Source organism: Carcharodon carcharias, chromosome 2 (genome assembly GCF_017639515.1).
Source record: "Carcharodon carcharias isolate sCarCar2 chromosome 2, sCarCar2.pri, whole genome shotgun sequence".
Lineage (NCBI taxonomy): Eukaryota > Metazoa > Chordata > Chondrichthyes > Lamniformes > Lamnidae > Carcharodon > Carcharodon carcharias.
In genome coordinates, this window is record NC_054468.1 from 163,267,474 (window position 1) to 163,287,608 (window position 20,135).

The 20,135-nt window shown below is 40.5% G+C and overlaps 1 protein-coding gene across 3 annotated transcripts in view; it reads left to right on the forward strand.

Annotated features, from left to right (window-relative positions):
• The first annotated feature begins 543 nt into the window (after positions 1–543).
• Positions 544–20,135, forward strand: part of LOC121292561 (protein transport protein Sec23B) — a 67,387-nt gene continuing 47,795 nt past the window's right edge. Inside the window, exons 1-6 of one of the 3 annotated variants that reach the window (XR_005946290.1) lie at positions 544–673; positions 6,411–6,646; positions 8,678–8,735; positions 15,750–15,836; positions 16,029–16,265; positions 17,342–17,424. Coding sequence is in view for 2 of the 3 variants with exons in the window: in XM_041214693.1 (XP_041070627.1) it covers positions 6,420–6,646; positions 8,678–8,735; positions 15,750–15,836; positions 16,029–16,265; positions 17,342–17,424 (692 nt within the window). In the remaining variant the exon portion in view is untranslated. The remainder of the gene's footprint in view (positions 674–6,410; positions 6,647–8,677; positions 8,736–15,749; positions 15,837–16,028; positions 16,266–17,341; positions 17,425–20,135) is intronic. The other 2 variants (XM_041214693.1, XM_041214706.1) reach the window with 2 other exon arrangements.

Here is a 20,135-nt window from a genome sequence, read left to right on the forward strand (position 1 = left end):
GATTTAAAGTAATTTGCAAAAGAAGCATAAGCGATATGAGAAATAACTTTTTCATGCAGTGACTGGTTAAGGTCTGGAATGCAATACCGGAGAATGTGGTGGAGGCAGGTTCAACTGAGGCATTCAAAGAGGAATTAGACTGTTCTTTGAAAAGGAATAATGTGCAGGGTTGTGGGGAGAGGGCGGGAGAACGGCATTAAGTGAATTGCTCGTTCCGAGAGCCAGTGCAGACATGATGGGCAGAATGGCTTTCTTTTGCGCTGTAGAAAATTCTGTGGTTCTGTGATTCATCTAAAACGCAATCATCTGCAGTATCTTCTATTTGCAGCAGAACCTTCTGGGCACAGAGCAGCCGTAATCATTTACGTAGCCACTGGAACTCTACCAAACACCCCAGATGATGAACATGGTCATCTTCGCCTCGAAGGATGAAAATTACTTACAGACGCTCCCCTGTTGTTTCTTCACTTTATGGCAACTCCGCAGTTTCTATTTGCAGACGCTCCCTGGACCTTCAGTGACGTGGCGCTGCCTGGCCCGTGCTGAGCTGTACTTCCTGTCAGTGACATTAAGAGAGGAAGTGACTTGTGGGCTCGGGAGCCGGATCGTGCTGGAGGGAGAACCGTGGGCCGGCATCAGGACCAAGATCAGGATCGGAACTGGGATCACTCAGGTACGTGAGCCGCTCACTCCAAGTCCCTCAACTCCCTGCGGTCCAGTTGAGCCTCGGCCTCCCCTTTCCCCCGGATCGGTGTGAAGTGGTTGATGACCGTGACCCTCAGCAGTCTCAGTGCTCTGCTGATTAACGCTGTGCAGATCACTGGCCAGTCGGTGACAGACAATCAGTCTCTGATGTGTAATAGTTTGAAATGTGAAGGATGGAGCTGCTGGGTATCATTGGTTTGGATCCATTGGCACCTCTTTAATCGGCCGATTCAGAGGCCGAGTTGAGTGTTAGATTGAGGAACCGGGTAGGAGTGGGATTGTTCTCTGGCAGAAGATTGGGCTTCTCGCTTGTTGACCATTTTCTATTTGAGCATTCGTTTGAAAGTAATAAACTGGGTGATGGGCCTCAAACACTCAAATCGCTCTCCGCTCAAAGAATAATTACCTTTCATTTCTTGTTCCTCACATTAGCGATGATTATACTTTCTCCAAAGTTGTGGACTCATAGTTAAGAGTCATCTCCAATTAACAACAACAATTTATATACTGCCTTAAACATAGTAAAACAACTCAAGGTCAGTCACAGGGGTATTTGTTCTCCTTATTTAAGGAGGGATATACTTGCATTGGAGGTTGTTCAGAGAAAGTTCGCTAGGTTGATTCCTAGCAGGGAGGGGTTGTCTTATGAGCTAAAGTTGAGCAGGTTGGGCTACACTCTGGAATTTAGAAGAATGAGGGGTGATCTTGGTCAAACATACGAGATTCTGAGGGGGCTTGACAGGATGGATGGTGGGAGGATGTTTCCTCTTATGGGGGAATCTAGAACTTGGGGGGCCCAGTTTAAAAACAACGAGTCTCCCATTTAAGATGGAGATGAGGAGGAATTTATTTTCAGAGGGTGGTTAGTCTTTAGAAGTCTCTACCCCAGATAACAGTGCAGGCTTGATAATTGATTATATTCAAAACTGAGTTAGATTTTTGATCTACGGGGGAGCCTAGGATTATGGTGGGGGCGGGGCGGGGAGGGGGGGGGGGGGTGACAGCAGGCAGGAAAGTGGAGTTAAAGCCATAGTCAGATCAACTGTAATATTATCGAACGATTGAGCAGGCTCAAGGAGCCAAGTAACCTAATCCTGTTCCTATTTCTTAGACTCTTGCGTATCTTTTGAACAAACCACCAGAAGAGCACCAAGCTTTTGCTCAACATGGAAACCATCTTAGGTAGTCCAGTAACAGATTAAGTGGCCAACCCAATTTAATTGTGTCTGTATTATCATTGCCTCTATGCTTCGCATTTTTGCTTTTCTCACAACAGTCTCTGACTTGTGCTTCCACAGAATTTTCATGAGTCTTTCTGAGGCAACCTTGATGGAGTTAGTTGAGGATTCCGATATGGTAACTCCTAAGTGTTGCAGCTATCACACACCTATAGTAAGGATGTAAAACTAATGTTTGTAGACTTTAAGTTTTGTTGCCAGTTTAATGCCCCTGTTATCCCATAATCTCTCATGGAACCTTCTAGAAGTGTTATGGATTTTAAACAATTCAGTTCATCTCAGCATTTAGGAGCTCAGCATATCTCATGATGCTCCTTAGTCAGGTGAATTTATATACTGCAAGCAAGGTGTGCCCTTTGGCGATATTGGATGGCATCCTTGATGTCCAGGTGCAGGGCAGTATACAAATCTGGCTCAATTCTTATGAGCATCTTTGAATTGATGAGGGAAGAATGGTTGCTGAATGTGAACTTGTCCACTTTGGCAGGAAGAATAGAAAAGCAGCACATTATTTATATAACTGGAGAGAGATCGCAGAACTGAGGTGCAGTGGGGTCTAGGTGTCTTGGTACATGAGTCAGGAAAAGTTAGTATGCAGGTACAACAAGTGATTAGGAAGGCAAATGGAATTTTGTCATTTATTGCAAGGGGAATGGAATATAAAAGTAGGAATGTTTTGCTACAATGTACAGGGTATTGGTGAGACCACATCTAGAGTACTCTGCAGTTTTCATCTCCTTATTTAAAAAGGATATAAATGTGTTAGAAGCAGTTCAGAGAAGGTTCATTCGACTGATACCTGGGATGGGATGGGTTATCTTATGAGGAAAGGTTGAATAGGCTAGGCTTGTATCCATTGGAGGTTAGAAGAATGAGAGGTGATTTGAAACAAATAAGATCGTGTTGGGACTTGACAGGATGGATGCTGAAAAGATATTTCTCCTTGTGGGAGAGACTAGAACTAGGGGTCACAATTTAAAATAAATGATGGAGATAAGGAGAAATGTCTCTAAGAGTTGTAAATCTTTGGAACTCTCTTCCTCAGAGAGTGGTGGAGACAGGGTTATTAAATATTTTTAAGGCAGGGGTAGATAACCTTTGAGTGCCTTGTTAGTTAAAAATCTGTCAGGGGTAAGTGAAATGTGGAGTTGAGGCCACAATGAGATCAGCCTTGATCTTACTGAGTGGCGGAGCAGGCTCAAGGGGCTGAATGGCCTACTCCTCTTAACTCATATGTTTGTATGGTGTTGTGTATTTGGACTTTGACAAAAGGTATTTGACAAAGTACCATGTAATAGACTTGTTAGCAAAATGTAAAGCCCATGGAAATAAAGGACAGTTGCAGCATGGTACAAAGTTGATGAAGGAACAGAAAGCCAAGAGTAATGGTGAATTGTGGTTTTTCAGGGTGGAGGGAACCTACAGTGGTGTTACCCAGGAGTTGACATTAGGACCAATGCCCTTTTTGATATAAATGATTTAACTTGGGTAGGGGCCTAATTTCTAAGTTTGCAGATGATATGAAACTTAAACACAGTAAACAATGAAGTGGATAAAAACAGACTTCACAGTGATATAGACAGACTGGTGAAATAGACCATGGTAGGTGAAATTTAATGCAGAGAAGTATGAAGTGAAAGTGATACATTTTGGTTGAAAGAATTGATGAAAAGCAATATAAATTAAATGGTACAATTTTAAAGGTGCTGCAGGAACAGACGGGCAGAAATCTTTGAAGGTGGCTGGTAAAGTTGAGAAGGCTATTTCAAAGATCATATGGGTTATTTTGATAGAATAATAGAGCACAAGTTATGCTAAACCTTTAGCGAATACTGGTTAGGCTTTACCTGCAATATTGTGTACAATTCTTGGAGCTACACCTTGGGGAGGATATTAAGGCCTTAGAGAAGGTGCAGAATAGATTTGCTAGAATGGTTGTAGGGTTGAGGGACTTCAGTTATGGGGAGAGACTGGACACACTGGGGTTTTTCTCCTTGGAACAGAAATTATTAAGAGGAAATTTGATAAAGATGTTCAAAATATGAATTGTTTTGATACAGTAAATAGAGTTGGCAGAAGGGCTAGTAACCAGAGAACATGGATTGACAATAAAAAAAACTAGAGACAACCTGAGGAAACATTTTTTTGCACAGCCAGTTATTGTGACCTGGAAAGCCGAAAGGGTGGCGGATGCAGATTCATTAGCAACATTCAAAAGAGAATTGAATAAATATTTTAAGGGAAAATCTTTTCAGGGCAGTGGGGAAAGAGCCGAAGTGTGGGACTAAATGGTAGCTCTTTCCAAGAGCCAGCACAGGCATGATGGGCTGATGGCCTGCTGTGCTATAATCATTCTATGATCTGAGAAATAGGCCATAATAACTTGGAGGTCAATCGAAGACACCCAAATATAATATAATCTGCTACACAGAAACAAGCCTTTCAGCTCAACTATGTTTACATTCAACCACCTCCTCCTCTAATTACCTCTTTTCCCCCTATGCCCAGAGCCCTCTATTCCCTTCTTCCTCATGTAGGCATCAATCCTGTCCTTCAATGCACCGATGTTACCTGCTCTAGCCACTCCATATGACATTCTCACTAGTCTCTGTGTAAAGAAATTCTTTCTAAATTCTTTACTTGATCTATTGGTGGTTACCTGCCTCCTTACACTGGGACTCATGCACAATTTGAAGCTGTTTCTCCATATCCATTTGTGTAATGGCAAAGCCTTTATGTGTACACTTGATTCCTGATTTGCAATTTTTATGCAAGGGAGCTGGTTGCCTTGAGGTGTACTTGGTTGGTGCTGGTATAACACAATTTCGGTGTTTGACATGGGAGCTGTTCTTGGAACTGGTCCGCTCTGGGGAAGGTGCCGGGACCGCCCTGGAAAGTTTCCGTTATAAAATTGAATCAGTTATTTAGTTTTATTTCAAGCACACTGGGTGATATTTGTAGTGTTGTTTACAAAAGTTCAGTGGTATGATGTTTTATAATGAAAGATGGAGTTATGTTTAATGTTGCAAGAAATAAATTCAGCTTGAGGTTTAATGGCTGTTTGAGGGAAATTTTCAGTCTGGTAGGTGGTTGTAAATTTCTGATGCTAGGTCAAAAAGTGTGTAACATGACTGCAATTTTTATTTTCTTCTGAAGAAAATTTCCCTCAAACAGCCATAAGTATATATACTTATGATACTCCTGTGTTATTAGAACTATGTTTACTGCTCTCTAAACTTGAGAATTTGCAGTGATTAGGTAACTTTTGACATTTACAGTATAATACTCAATCAAATAATACAGTACAATTTGCTGTCCAGATGCTGAACTTTTGATCTGTGAATTGTGCAATGTTGGGATTGAGCAGATCCAGTGCCACACAGTTTGAATTATTATTTAGATTGTTTTCATTTTTCTATTGAGGCAGCAAGACCTTTCTTCTACAAATGCAGTGAATGTTGTGCTGTCTGACCCAGCACTTTGAATAACTTAACTTAGTATGTATTGTGGAATTTAAGTGTTTCAAGATATCCTTTGTTATAAGAAACTGCAATGTTTGTGTGACAAGCAGTTCAGAAATTGAAGTAATTCCTAGAGACTTTTTAAAATTGCCTTGTATCCTATTCTAGCCTAATGTTGTATGTGTACATAAAGAAATATATAAGGCTGTTGTAATATCGTTTAAAAAAATTTAATGAGGGTGACAGGTGTCTGGCCTGCCAGCTGGAGAGCTGGCAAAACCCTGCGTTATGCTTTTTAGGGAAGACCTGCCATATTAAGTGCCACACAGGCACATAACTGGACAGCAGGTCTTTCATGGGATCACAGACCCCGAGGGTAGAATTCCTGCCCACCAGAGCTGCCAGCCAATCAGAGGCTGGCAACTCTATTGAACAGAGGCGTCACCAGGGAGGCAGTGGCTGCTGCTGATACGACACCCACCCAAGGCCCTGACCCTCCCCAATTTAGGTCTCACACACATACCCTGACCCCCAGTTTAGGTGTCCAGTCCTTCAATCAGGCACTCTGCGTGCCTTGAGTGGGCAAAACCCCGTGAAAGCCTATTAGCTTTGCTTGCTGTGCCTACATAAGGTCCTCAAATGGCGGCTGGGCAGGAAGGCCATCCAGAAATAAGGAAGGAGGATGTGACTTGTATATGTTATTTTTATAAAAAATCTCCCCCTCCAGGGACTTACATAAGAGGGTGATAATATTTTTAAATATAAAAATGTAACAATGAGGCTTAAATTATGCTAAAATAATATTTTCAATGTATTTGTGATTCATTCAAAGCAACTTACTGTCCTTAAATGTTATTTGAAAAGGAAGAATATGCAGGGTTACGGGAAAAAGGCGGGGGAGTGGCACTAAGTGAATTGCTCATTTGGAGAACTGGCACAGACACACAACATGTTCAATGGCCTCTTTCTGTGTTGTAACAATTCTGAGATTTTTTTTTTCTTATAGAACACCTCCATGGTCATGACAGCGTACCAGGAATTCATTCAACAGAATGAAGAGCGTGATGGTGTTCGGTTCAGCTGGAATGTGTGGCCATCCAGTCGACTCGAAGCTACGCGCATGGTGGTTCCTTTGGCTTGTCTCTTTACTCCTTTAAAAGAACGTCCAGATCTGCCACCAATACAGTATGAACCTGTGCTGTGCAGCAGGGCTACCTGCAGGGCTGTCCTTAATCCGTTATGGTACTGCATCTGGAATTTCACTGTTGATATTTTGTTTCAAAAGATAAGAACTGACTAATTTTAAAACCCTTTTAGTTCTTTGTACATTATGGCCTGTAACTTCTGGACTCCAGGGCGTTGTAAATGTGGGTTAACCCAAAGGTGCGCTGGGGAAGCCCACCCCCACCCCGCCCCCACCAGAGGTCCCAAGGTAAGGATTGCACAGCAATTACCTGGGAAGTTCATGCTTCCATTGGGCAAAAGCCCTGCAATTGGAACCATCTGAAAGTACAATTTAAATTGCTAACTTTGGATGGTTCCAACTGTCTAACCAGAATAGGTTGTCCAGGAAAAGTTAAAAGAATTAAAACTACTTCTAACTCCCAGGTAACAACAACACTGATCTGTCCTCCCAAACTGCCCCCATCCGATCCACTGACCTGACCTCCACACCCCCCCCACTGACGACCCAACTCTCACCCAAGCGCTATATTTTCAATGTATAGTAATAGACATCTGAACTCCTTTGATTAGATTACAGTCCTTCAGCTAGTTTTTCCATTTCATCTGATCATTTTTTACATTTTTTTATCCTGGATTTGCAATTTCACTTATTGCAAGGTGCTTGTGCCTACAGTGTTATCTTAGGCTGGTTTGTTTAATTGACCATAAAAGTCACATAAAAGTGCATTTTGTAACATTTTCCAATATGGGTTCCATTTTGGTTAATAGCAAAGGAATCTGGGGCAATTTCTCTTTTGTACAAGAGTTGTATGTGATCACTAGTGTATAAATCCCATCTTGATATGATCTTTAGACTAATTGTGGGGAGTCTCAATTTACATCACAGGCTTTCATTTTAAAATAGAGGCTGTTGATAGCCTATCATTTATTCTACACTTAAAGCATGAGTGTTGATATGATTGTGGTGCTGTCTTATTGGAAACTGAATGAAAGCATGCTGCTTGCAGTGTCAGGGTCCTTGAAGCAATGTGAGTTGATTATATTCAGCTTACTTGCACTGTCAAATACAGTAACTCCTCTGTCAATTTCCCTGATGATTTAGTCAGGTAAACTTTAATGGAGAGATAAAGGATATCTTTACATGTGTTCTGACTGGAGGACCATGTGGTACTGATTTAACATTATATACATCGAGTAAGAATAGCTGAAAATATTTTAACTGTCTTGAAAAATTAATAATCCATGGAAAGTTTTTTGAAATGTGATGAATATAGAATACTGTTTATGGAGATTTTAATAAAGATTTAATTGCTCTTTTACTCCTGATACTACAGTCTCTACATAACTGTAGAGATAATGACCCACTATATTTCTACTTAGTGCCAATATAGTAGGCTTACTGTGATGCCTGCTGCTATACAATTCTGAAGATGACTTTTGGAATATTATGTCATCAGCTGTTTGATCTTGTGCTTGCTGTAAAAGCATCAGGTAGAAAGAATGCAGAATAGAAACTAAAAACCCTCCATAAATCTCATTCATAATAAGGATAAGTGATTCTTACCATTTAAAAATAATGTACTGGTATATCTCATTAGTGTACCAATATAGCGCACGATGACAGGAATGATGCACAAGTTCAGTGTGTCACTCCAGTGAATCCCAAATTTCGGTTGTGATGCTGAGTTAGACCAGCACTGTCCTTGAAGCACGAGTGAAAATTGAGAGTTATCCTTACAGGTATTCGGTGACTGTTCAAACTAGACTCGGTTTTCAAGGGAAAGACAAAACATGTTAAATATTCTGTTTATTTTAAATCATATCATCAAGCACAAAACATCTCCAAGTGACATAGTCTGGAGTACTTTACCAGACTAGTAGAAGGCATGATGATGATTTGCAAGTTTCACTTGTCCGGTGAGTTTTGTGTGTAGATAGGACAACTGCATAACAAAAGATAATGTTACCTATTTTAGGAATAGTTAGAACAAATACAATTAGTAATGTATGTCATCATAATGAAAAAATAAAGTTGTTTTCCAGAAGTAATAAAAATGAATTACTGATTTTTGTCTCATTTTAAAACAGTCAAGTGGACTACAGAGCAAAACTATGGGCGTGCAATTTTTGTTTCCAGAGGAACCAGGTAAAGCTTGAGGAATTTTAACATTGTATAATGCATCTTGTAATAAGTGAACTAATAAAAGAAAAAGTAAGAGCTGACTAGAAAGAAAGCTTAAAGTTGAACTCTTGTTCTCTCTTTCCATTGTTGTGTTCCTCATTGAAATGTTCCACACTTACAATCTACAGAATGCAGTGGATATTTCAAGGTGGGGCATTTTAGCAGCGTTTTACAGAAGAATTTTTAATTCAGTGGAAAAATATTGAAATAATTCTGTTGCAAATTTCAAGGATTTTATCTAATGAAAGCTTATATTGCTGCTTTGTTGGCTGTCTTTTTGAATGAGAATTCCTGCATATCCCACTTGTTTGTTAACTATGGCAGTAAACCAGTGGTCAATGATTTCAAAAGGAATTTGGTTGGACTCTTGAAGGAAATAAATTTGCAGGGCTACGAGGACCAGAGCAGAGAAGTGATACTGACTCGATTGCTCTGCGGGTAGAAAGCATGGACTTGATGGGCTGTTTGGCCTCTTTCTTTGCCATAAATGACTCTTTGAAACCAGTTATAGAATTTATTTTTTTAAAAAACACACCATGGATAAGGTCAGCCTATGGTCAAATGCATTCTCTGTGTTTAAAAGCTTCTACATACTGTTTTACTCAGGATGGTTGTTCATTTGTAATCAGCAATACCCCTGCTACTGCAATCTTGTGGTTCTACAACTGCCTGTTCCAATTTATGACACCTCTCTTTAGTACTTTGTACTACAGTGTGCCCAGGACTCTCTTTCTGGTCACCCCTTACTCACTTTTGCCTTCTGCAAGTTTACGGGGTCAGTTTATCACTTACTGTTAACGTTATTTCAACACTAAGTCTTTAAGTATAATTCAACAATCAGATATTATGTAGGATAGGCATGTGACATGCATCTAGTTCTGTCATTAATCTCCCTGGTGCCCCATTTAGGCTACATCTGACAATGCATCTCTTTCATCCAGAACTGAGCTATTAACTATAAATATAGTTAATCGCTACTGTCTTCCGCCAATGGAACATTCTTCACTTATACCTTAGCCCTTCTGCTGCTGAATCCCTTGTTAACTCAGCAATCAAATTCTCAAGTGCTCTCCTTGCTAGCATAATTTACATCCATCATTCATAAACTTTAGCTAATCTAGAACTCTATAATCCAAATCCTTTCCTGCACACCCATTATCCATCTGCTACTATGTCCTTGTGCATTGGTTTAAAACCTGAAGTCTTCAGAAGATTCAAATTCTGAACAAATTCTTCAGTTTCCAGTTGTACATCACAGCCCATTTCTTCCCTTTTCTTTGATTCTGGACCTCTGCTTGGTCCTCATTCCCTCTACTTCTCCCATCAAAGCCTACTCTTTCAATCAGTATGCTCTTGCCCTTTGTAATTCCCTTCCTAAACAGTTTTGTTTTGTTGTGCATCACCTCATTTTCAAAATGCACCTATTCTGATGTACCTACAGTCTTTGCATGCCTCCTCAAATGTCCTTTACTTATTGTTTCATATCATTCAACTCCCTTGAGACTTGCGTCTATACAAGAAATACTATATTAATTGGTCGTGGAGCTGTGGTGAAAAATATGTTTGATTTATTTTTACTGTAGCTGAGGTTTAGGCTGACTGTTCAGTTTTTAACCAGCAGCATGCCTGACCACAATTTTATGTGGACAGTGCATTTGAGCAATTATTTATAGTTGCCCTGTGCAGCTTTGGCCTTATACAAGGAGCTACCTAATGGGAAAGATGGAAATTCTAATCAGTAGCCTAAATTTAAAGGGATGTGCACATTTATTGGCTGCATGTTGGGCCAATATTATGTCAGCCTTTGCTGGGTGTAGAGTAAAATAAAGAAACGCCAGGCAACAGGAAATCATGGAACTTGAATTGACTTGCGGAGGTCTTTGTTGTCAAATATTCGCTGCCATAGTTTGTAGAAGACTGAGCTGGCATAGCTGATACAGTGTTGGATATCCTCGTTAATGGTGGCCTTTTGAGAAAGGTGGCTGCCAAGATATGGGAAGTGCGCAACATATTCCAGAGTCTCTCCTTCAATATATATGGGAGTTGGAATACTCAGCTGACCAGGTGTGGGTTGATACTAGTTTTGTTTTGGCAACATTCAAGGGCAGGCCAAGTTTCTTGTATGCAAAATTAGAGATCGAGATTGCCTTCTCTGCACCAGATTTGCAAGCCAATGACATTGCAGTCAACTGCAAACTGTGGGTCAGTGGTCTCTGGTAGTCAGTTTAGTTTTGGGGAGGCAACTGTGGATGAAGACTTTTCCATCAAGATGGTACTTAATATTGACACCAGAGGGCAGTTGATATTTTATGAGGTGAATAACTACTGTCAGGTAGATTGTAAATAGTATGGAGGCTGTCACACAGTCTTGTTTGTCTAGATTTTGAAGGTGGCTGTTTCAGATCTCACACTCAAGACAGTTGTTGTCATATCATCATGAAGCAATTGCAGTATTGTTATGAAGTTTCTTGGACATCTACATCTTTGGAGCACAATCCACAGAGCCTCACAGTTTACTGAGTCAAATGCTTTAGTCAAGTCAGTGAATGCAATGAAGATTTCCTGGTGTTGCTCTTGTTATTTATCTTGGATTTTTCAGACATAAGAAACAGTGTTGGAGCTTCCTCCAGAAGGTTGAGTGTCACACTGTCTCTGGGAGGATTTCCTCCTACAGGAAGTAGGCATTTAGGAGGCTGTATGTTAGCACTTTCCTTACTATGGACAACAGGAAAATACCTTGATAGCTTCCACAGCATGATTTATCTCCCTTCTTGAACATGGTTACATTTGTTGCATTCTTGAAGGGAGCAGTGCGAGGTGGTGAGTTCTCTTTCCCTCCAAATCCATAGGATGAAAGCATGGAACCTTGATGTGAGCAATACGCCCACCAGCTTTGAAGACCTCAGCTGGAATACCATGGGGGCTGCAGACTTTCTTGTCTTTTTTCATCCATTTGGTAGCTTGTTGCAGCTCTCCTATTGATGGTGGTTCACCCATGGATTCTACCACAGGGTACTGGGGGATAACTGGAGAGTATTAACTGCCACTGAATTCACAGTTGGGTTATTGAAAATGTCCTTTCCAGAATTGATGGATAGCATTGTCATCCCTAAGAAGAGAAACAGCATCCTGTGAGCGATGGGGATTTTGTCCTTTTGACCTTGGTCTATAAATGGCCTTGGTGGCTCAAAAATAATTTGCATGCCATAACGATCAGCATATTGTTGGATATCTCGGGCTTTCTCTTCCGACCATATGCCCTTTATCTTCTGGATTTGTCTTTGGGTGTCAGCCTTGAGCTGTTGGAATGCTGCCCTCTTGACTTGCTACCTTGAGTTGTTCTGCCAGGCAGTGAAGGCTGCTTGTTTTTGTTCTGGGGGTCATATTTGAACATCACTTTCATGAAACTAGTCCTGGTGACAGCAATCCTCAAACCCAGTAGTCTAGCACAGGAACCTAGTACAGCTGACTTTATTTGATCCCACTGTTCTGGAATTGAGTTGGATGTGTAAAGATTTTCCAGATTAGTTGTGAGCTGCATTTGGAATTCCTTTCTTCAGCTAGGCTGCTTTAGGGCTGAGACATGATCTTCTTCCTCTTGACTTTTGGGTCTTGCAGTGACTTGTTGCTAGGTGGATGTTCATCACCGATCGAACAATTCTATGATCTGTCCAGCAGGCATCAGTTCCCCTCGTGGATCAAGTGATATGGGTATCACTTAGATATTTGATCCAAATAATGACACAATTCAGGAGGTGCCAATGCTTTGATTGAGGATGCCTCCATGTGATTTTGTATTTGACCTTCTGGCAGAAGAAGGTGATTATTATAATGAAGCCATGCTGAGCACACTTTTGTCAGCAGGAGGGCACCATTACATTGGCTTTTCCCACTTCTTTTATCCCAATCGTTCCAGACATTGCGGTCACAGCCAACATGGCATTGAAGTTCCTCAGAAGGATGATCATTTCTTCCTCAGGAAAGGCGGTGATGACTTCATCAGGTCAAAATAGAACTTTTCCTTAATGTCCTTAACATGAAAATTGGTGGGGTGGTACGTAGTGAGGAGGATAGCCTTGGATTACAGAAGGATATGGATGGGCTGATCAGTGGCAAATGGAATTTAATCTGGATAAGTGTGAGGTGATGCACTTGGGCAGGACAAACAAGGCATGGGAATACACGATGAATGGTAGGACCCTGGGTAGTACCAAGGATCAGAGGAACCTTGGTGTGCATGTCCACTGGTCCCTTAAGGTAGCGGGACAGGTAGATAAGGTGCTTAAGAAGGCATATGGGATACTTACCTTTATTAGCTGAGGCACGGAATATAAGAGCAGGGAGGTTATGCTGGAACCGTATAAAACGTTGGTTAGGCCACAGCAAGAGTATTGCGTGCAGTTCTGAAATCCGCATTATAGGAAAGATGTGATTGCACTAGAGAGAGTGCAGAGGAGATTTATCGGGATGATGTCTGGGCTGGAGAGTTTTAGTTATGAGGAGAGATTGGATAGACTGGGGTTATTTTCCCTGGAGCAGAGATGATTGAGGGGGTACTTGATTGAGGTGTATAAAATGATGATGGGGATAGATAGGGTAGACAGGAAGGAACTTTTCCCCTTGGTGGAGGAATCAATAACCAGGGGGCATAGATTTAAGATAAGGGGCAGGAGGTTTAAAGGGGATGTGAGGAAGAATTTTTTCACCCAGAGGGTGGTGGGAATCTAGAACTCATTGCCTGAAAGGATGAAAGAGGTAAAAACCCTCATAACATTTAAGAAGTATTTGGATGTGTACTGGTGATGCCATGGCATACAAGGCTATGGGCCCAGTGCTGGAAAATGGGATTAGAATAGTCAGGTACTTGTTTGATCAGAGCAGACTCGATGGGCCAAAGGGCCTTTTTCTGTGCTGTAGACCTCTATGACTCTTTATCGGAGTCAAGGATCAGGGCATAAGCACTGATGGAGGCATGTTGGTTACGGCTATGTTGTAGATGAAGTGTCATGAGTCTTTCACTTAATGCAATTGGAGAGTTCTGGCAGTTCATCCAAGATTCTATTCTCGATGGAAAAATCAACTCCATGGAGACGAGGATTGTTGTCAGCCTTTCCAGTAGGAGGTATAACTTCCTGTTTGTCCCTTCAGCTGCCTCTCCCCAGGAAGGTATGCCTCACTGAGGGTGGTGATGTCAATTTGGAGTCTTTTTAGCTTGTATTATAATTGCAATTCTTCTTTCTAGACTGCCACTCTTGAGATTATCCATGAGTGTTCTAAAATTCCAAGTTACGAAATTTAAAGTTTTCTTTATTTGACCAAAAAGGTGGTGATTTTGCCGGGTGTGGTTCCCCGGCCAGGAGAAAGTGGGACAGCTTATTTTCAAGGCATCTTTTCTAGCCCCCTCCTTGTTTGCAGTGAGCAGAGAGGTATATTGATGAGGGCTGCTTAGTCATAGATGCTACTGCCCCTTAACTAGGGGCTCCCAGATTCACAACTCTGTCCTTGTCAATGATTCTCCATTGCCACAAAACTTGGCAAATAGTAGAAGTCTGTGTATGACTTTGTTTAACGTGGGACCCTGGGGTGCTGTCATTGTCCACATGATCATGACGAGTTGGTGTTTGGATTTTGGTGTATCAAACCATGATGACTGGGACCACCTAGCTGTTGCTGCTGCAGCCTTCTTCCGCCTTTGCAGCGGGTGAGATGCACAGTCTCCCTTTGTCTGTTCTGCCATTGAGGACTTTTTTGACCATGCTTTGTCTGGCACCTCCCCCTAATCTTGTCACCATGGGTGGCCCTACCACAAGCAATGAGCTTCTGACCACATTACTGAAGGGATCATCAGAGCACACCAGCTTCTCCACCACATTGAGGTGGCAACCCATGGAGAAGATTGTAATGATAAGACAACCCAGAAGTACAATATAGGTTGGACAAATGGCCAAGATTATATGCCACAAAGCATTGCCTTCTAATCTATCCCACATTTACCCCTCTTCTATGTTAAGCTCTAATGCAAACATCCAATTCCTTCAGTGCATTTCATGAATAAATGTACCTTTGGATGCATCTTCAAGGTGCAGTGTAGAAATGAGAGCCATGCCAAATTCACATTTTCCAAGGACATAATGCCTCATCACTTTAAATCAACTTACTTACATGATGTATAGTTGATATCCTGGCTGGCGTGCAGGTTGGTGTACCTATCTGAGACTATGCTCTTTTGACTTCCAACATTTCACTCAGGAAGCTGGAAGTGCACTGATATACACAAGAAACCATAGTTCTAAAGACTGGAAGTGCATCCATTTTATATTGGATCTCTGAGATGAAGTAATGTTTAAGAAGCAAACCATGGAAAATCTCCAGTATCCAGCAGACTCTGGATGGAACAACTCTCAACTAAAGTACCCTTGTACCAAGTGTATGCAAGTTACAGTGGATAATCTCCAATTATTAAGCTGTGTGTTTGTTTAATCTTCTGAAGCTTGTGATTGGATTATTTCAAAAATATAACAAGTGAATGGGAGTTTTTTGAATATTAATTTGAACAGAAATAGTTCTTTACCAATTTTGTTCACCTCTGTAATTGAAACTAATATTCAACAATTATGTGTAACAAGTTGCATATGGTCCTATTATCAGTACAGTCAGCAGCCAATAAGATGAGAATTTACAAAAGGTATATGTCTGTTAAGTGAAATATCAACACAACTTTTTTTTTTCCCCAAAAAGACCGAAGTAAAGTGTAACAATGGAATTTACTTGCTATGCCCCTATGAATTATGGAAAATACCCATCGGTGAAGTAGTAGATTTTGTCCTTCCAAACATTGTGTGGTGAAGGAATTTTGTACTGTTGACTATTGTACAAGTGTACTAGCACAACCTTAGGATATATTAAATTAAGTGTGAGTTTCCTGCATGCCTACTGACAAAATTACTGTGTTAATTTTATAAATTATCTGTTCTGCAGTTTTCACCATCTTACTCAGGCATTTCTGAAGTAAATCAGCCAGCTGAACTATTGCCGCAGTTTTCAACTATTGAATATGTTGTCCAGGTAATGTCAGGAATGTATCTTCTCATTGTTTTAGTATTACATTTGCAAAAGTATTCTCTATATTACATTAAGTTATAACTTATTTTATATAAGTTGAATTTACTGGGTGTTTTGAGTCTTATTGATAACTGCTAATATTTATGTCTAAGTGCATTAGTGCAATTAATGACCTTCTAATTGTGTGTTGAACAGCGAGGTACGCCTGTCCCACTCATCTTCCTCTATGTGGTGGACACTTGTCTGGAGGAAGATGATCTTCAGGCACTCAAGGAATCCCTACAGATGTCCCTGAGTCTGCTCCCACCTAATGCCCTGGTTGGTTTGATTACATTTGGTCGAATGGTGCAGGTCCACGAACTGAACTGTGAGGGGATTTCCAAAAGCTACGTCTTCAGGGGCACAAAGGATCTGACAGCAAAACAAATTCAGGTGTGCGTGGGTGGTTATTTGAAAGTTCAAAGATGCCATTTATATTATTTGAAATAAATCTCTTCAAGTGATGTGGACATTTCAGCTTTCAGGCTTTTTTTCTTTTTTACAAAGCTTCTGAATCAAAAATCAAATTTCTTGCCAGTTAAATTTTTGTCATTCTCCCCTACTCCCCATCAAAGTGCATAGTTAATGTAATTATGCTACATAGATTCTATAATGATGCACAGTTCTTTTAGCTATAGCTATCATTTGCAGAATCAGCACTTATTATCATCTTGCTTCCATAGATTCTCTTAAACAAAATATTTTGATACGGTGAGTGTTTGCATCTTAAAATGTAAACTAAGCAATATAAGATGGGGCAATGCAGTTTTTAAGATTGCAACCAATTTTAGCTTCGTATTTTTCTTTAAACAACTTGTTTATTGAGTTCAGCTATGTGAAAATGTAGTGTTTACATATAATTTAGTAAATTAATCTGGAGCACTGTGTTAATACTTTGTCTAAAAAGATTAATTAAGCTTCCTCATACTTCGGGTCCAGAGATTTGAGGTGTGATCAGCTTTCATCTTAAATTATTTTCATATAAGATTGAAAAAAATTACTACTTTTAATCATTCAAATTTTATAAAGTTGTCCCTAGTGAGGTTTTTCCTTGATGATGAGGAATAAGTTACTGCTAATACAGTGTTCACAGTTTTCCAACTAATGTAACTTTTGTTATGATACACGAGCTTTGGGAGAGAATTGTTGAATCTCCACTATCTCCACGTTGCCAAACAACTTTAAAAGTGGCTAGATTAATTTCTTGTTTTGAAATAGAAGTGTTTAGTTTTTAAAACAAAAACAAAAATACTTGGAAAAACTCAGCAGGTCTGACAGCATCTGTGGAGAGTCATACAGTTAATGTTTCGGAGTCCGAATGACTCTTCATCAGAATATTCCTCTCCACAGATGCTGTCAGAACTACTTAGTTTTTCCAGATATTTTTGTTTTTGTTTTGGATTTCCAGCATCTGCAGTTTTTTGCTTTTATCTTAGTGTTTAGTTTTTAATTTTTCCCCCTTCAAACAGGATATGTTGGGTCTCACAAAGCCATCTGCAACAGTTCAAGGAAGGACCCCTCAACCACAGGAGCATCCTGGCATATCCAGCAGGTATAATGACTGTAACCAGTTATTACTTTTTTAAAGCAACTTTTAGTAATATATTTAGAATTTAAAGGAAAAGATATTTCTAGATAAATTTTGGATAATTTTTTTTCTCATATACCTCCCTCAGTTTCTAAATGTTTGTCAAATTTAAGTAATTTCAGTGAGTGAGGGGGAAAGTAAAAAAGCCTATATCAGGGTTAATATGCATGTATGTAAATGCGCGGAGTGTGATTAATAAGATTGGTGAGCTACAGGCACAGGTTGACAAATAGAATTATGATCAAGAATTATGACAAAATCCAGGACAAAGCAGTCTGCTTGATTGGCACCCCATCCACAAACATTCACTTCCTCCACCACTGACATACAGTAGCAGCAGGGAGTACCGTCTACAAGAGGCACTGCAGGAACTCACCAAGTCTCTTTAGACAGCACCTTCCAAACTCACAACCACTACCATCTAGAAGGACAAGGGCAGCAGACAGATGGGAACATCACCACCTAGAAGTTCCCCTCCAAGCCACTCACCATCCTGAATTGGAAATATATTGCCGTTCCTTCACTGTCACTGGGCCAAAATCCAGGAATTCGCTCCCTAACAGCACTGTGGTTGCACCTTAACCACACGGACTGTAGCAGTTCAAGAAGGCAGCTCACCACCACCTTCTGAAGGGCAGTTAGGGATGGGCAATTAATGCTGGCATAGCCAGTGACACCTGCATTCCATGAATGAATTTTTAAAAAATGATAGTGTTATAACAGAGACCTGGCTCAAAGAAGGGCAGGTCTGGGCGTTGAATATTCCTGGGTACAAGGTGTTTAGAAGAGACAGGAAAAGAAGAAAAGGGGTGGGGGGAGTGGCAGTATTGATTAAAGATGGCATTACAGTACTGGAGAGAGAGGATGCTCCAGAGGGCTCAAGGACAGAATCTCTCTGGCTAGAGGTAAGGAATGAAAAAGGTGCAATAAAATTGATTGGTGTATATAGACCACCAACTAGTGGAAGGGGTGTAGGGTGGTGGTTTATGGGTGTTTTTCAGATTGGAGGAAGGTTTGTAGTGGAGTTCCCCAGGGATCAGTTTTGGGACCCTTGCTCTTATATATATTAATGACCTAGACTGTCATGTTCAGGGCATGATTTCAAAATTTGCAGATGATACGAAGATTGGAAATGTCAGCTGTAATGAGGATAGTCTTGAACTTCAAAAAGGACATAGACATGTTAGTGGATTGGGCAGATAAATGGTAAATGAGGCTCAATGCAGAGAAGTGTGAAGTGATTCACTTTGGCAGGAACAACATGGAGAGACAGTATAAATTAAAGGGACAGCCTCCAAAGGAGGTTCAGGAACAGAGGGACCTCAGTGTATATGTCCATAAGTCAACGATGATGGCAGGGCATGTTGAGAGAACAGTTAAGAAAACAGAAATCATCTTAGGCTTTGTTAAGAGGGGCACCGAGTACAAGAGTAAGGAGGTCATGTTGCATTTGTATAAGGCACTAGTTAGGCCTCATCTGGAGTAGTGTGTCCAGTTCTGGGCACCATACTTGAGGAAGGATGTGAAGGCTGTGGAGAGAATACAGAGGAGATTCATAAGAGTGATTCCAGGGATAAAGAACTGTAGTTATGGGGATAGATTGGAGAGGTTGGGACTATTTTCCTTCCGGAAAAGAAGGCTGAGAGGAGACTTGATAGAGGATTCAAGATTCTGAGGAATATGAGCAGGGTAAATAGTGCGAAACTGTTCCCACTCGAAAGCATAAAGAACTAGAGGGCACAGATTCAAAATAATTGGCAAAAGGAGTAAAAGTGATGTGAGGAAATTTTTTTCACCCAGAGGGTAGTTGGAGTCTGGAACAAACTTCCTGAGAGGATTGTGGAGGCAGGTTTGATCGAGGTATTCAAAAGGGAATTGGATTGCTATCTGAAAAGAAGGAATGTGCATTGTAGAGGGATAAGGTGGGGAAGTGGGACTAGGTAGAATGCTCTTTCAGAGAGCCATTGGAGACTTGATGGGCTGAATGGCCTCCTGCACTGTAAAGATTCTGTGATAAAGCTTCTGTTACATGTTAAATGCAGGTTCAAAAATTAAATAGTTGTTTGTTAAAGCTCACATGATAATCTCAATTACTTAATGTTTGTTCCTCCTTGAGCAGTCTTTTATCAATCTGACGTTCGGAATTAGTATTCCAAAGAGATTGCCTATCACATCCCATTTAAAATAGCATCACAGTAGCACACATAATTCTCAGAGCTTCTTCTCAAAGATTCACTCTTTTTATTCCTGACTAGATTTTAGTGGAAGATACAGCATGTTTATTCCAAAATGCAATAGTAACAGTCATTTTCTGCCACTTGTGTCTTTTATTAATTAAACATAGCACATCGTTGAGTTTCTTCTGATCCCTTCGTTTATTTTCAGTATCAGTTTATTCAGTCTTGGTAGTACGGCTTTAAAGTCGTCTCAGATGCTCTTCTTGAGTGGATCCCTGATTTAAAAAAAACAACTAAAAAATCAAGTCCCCAGGCTCTTTTTTCAAATTCAGTTCGTTTCAGATGGTAAGGTTTAAGATAAAACATATCCCAGTTGAATCCTTTAGCTATAAATTCCTCACACTGTTTACAAAGTAGAATAGCTGGCTGCCTGGCAGTGTTATGTTAACCTTTTACTTATCTTCGAATACTTCAGTTAACACAGATGATGTGCTGCTT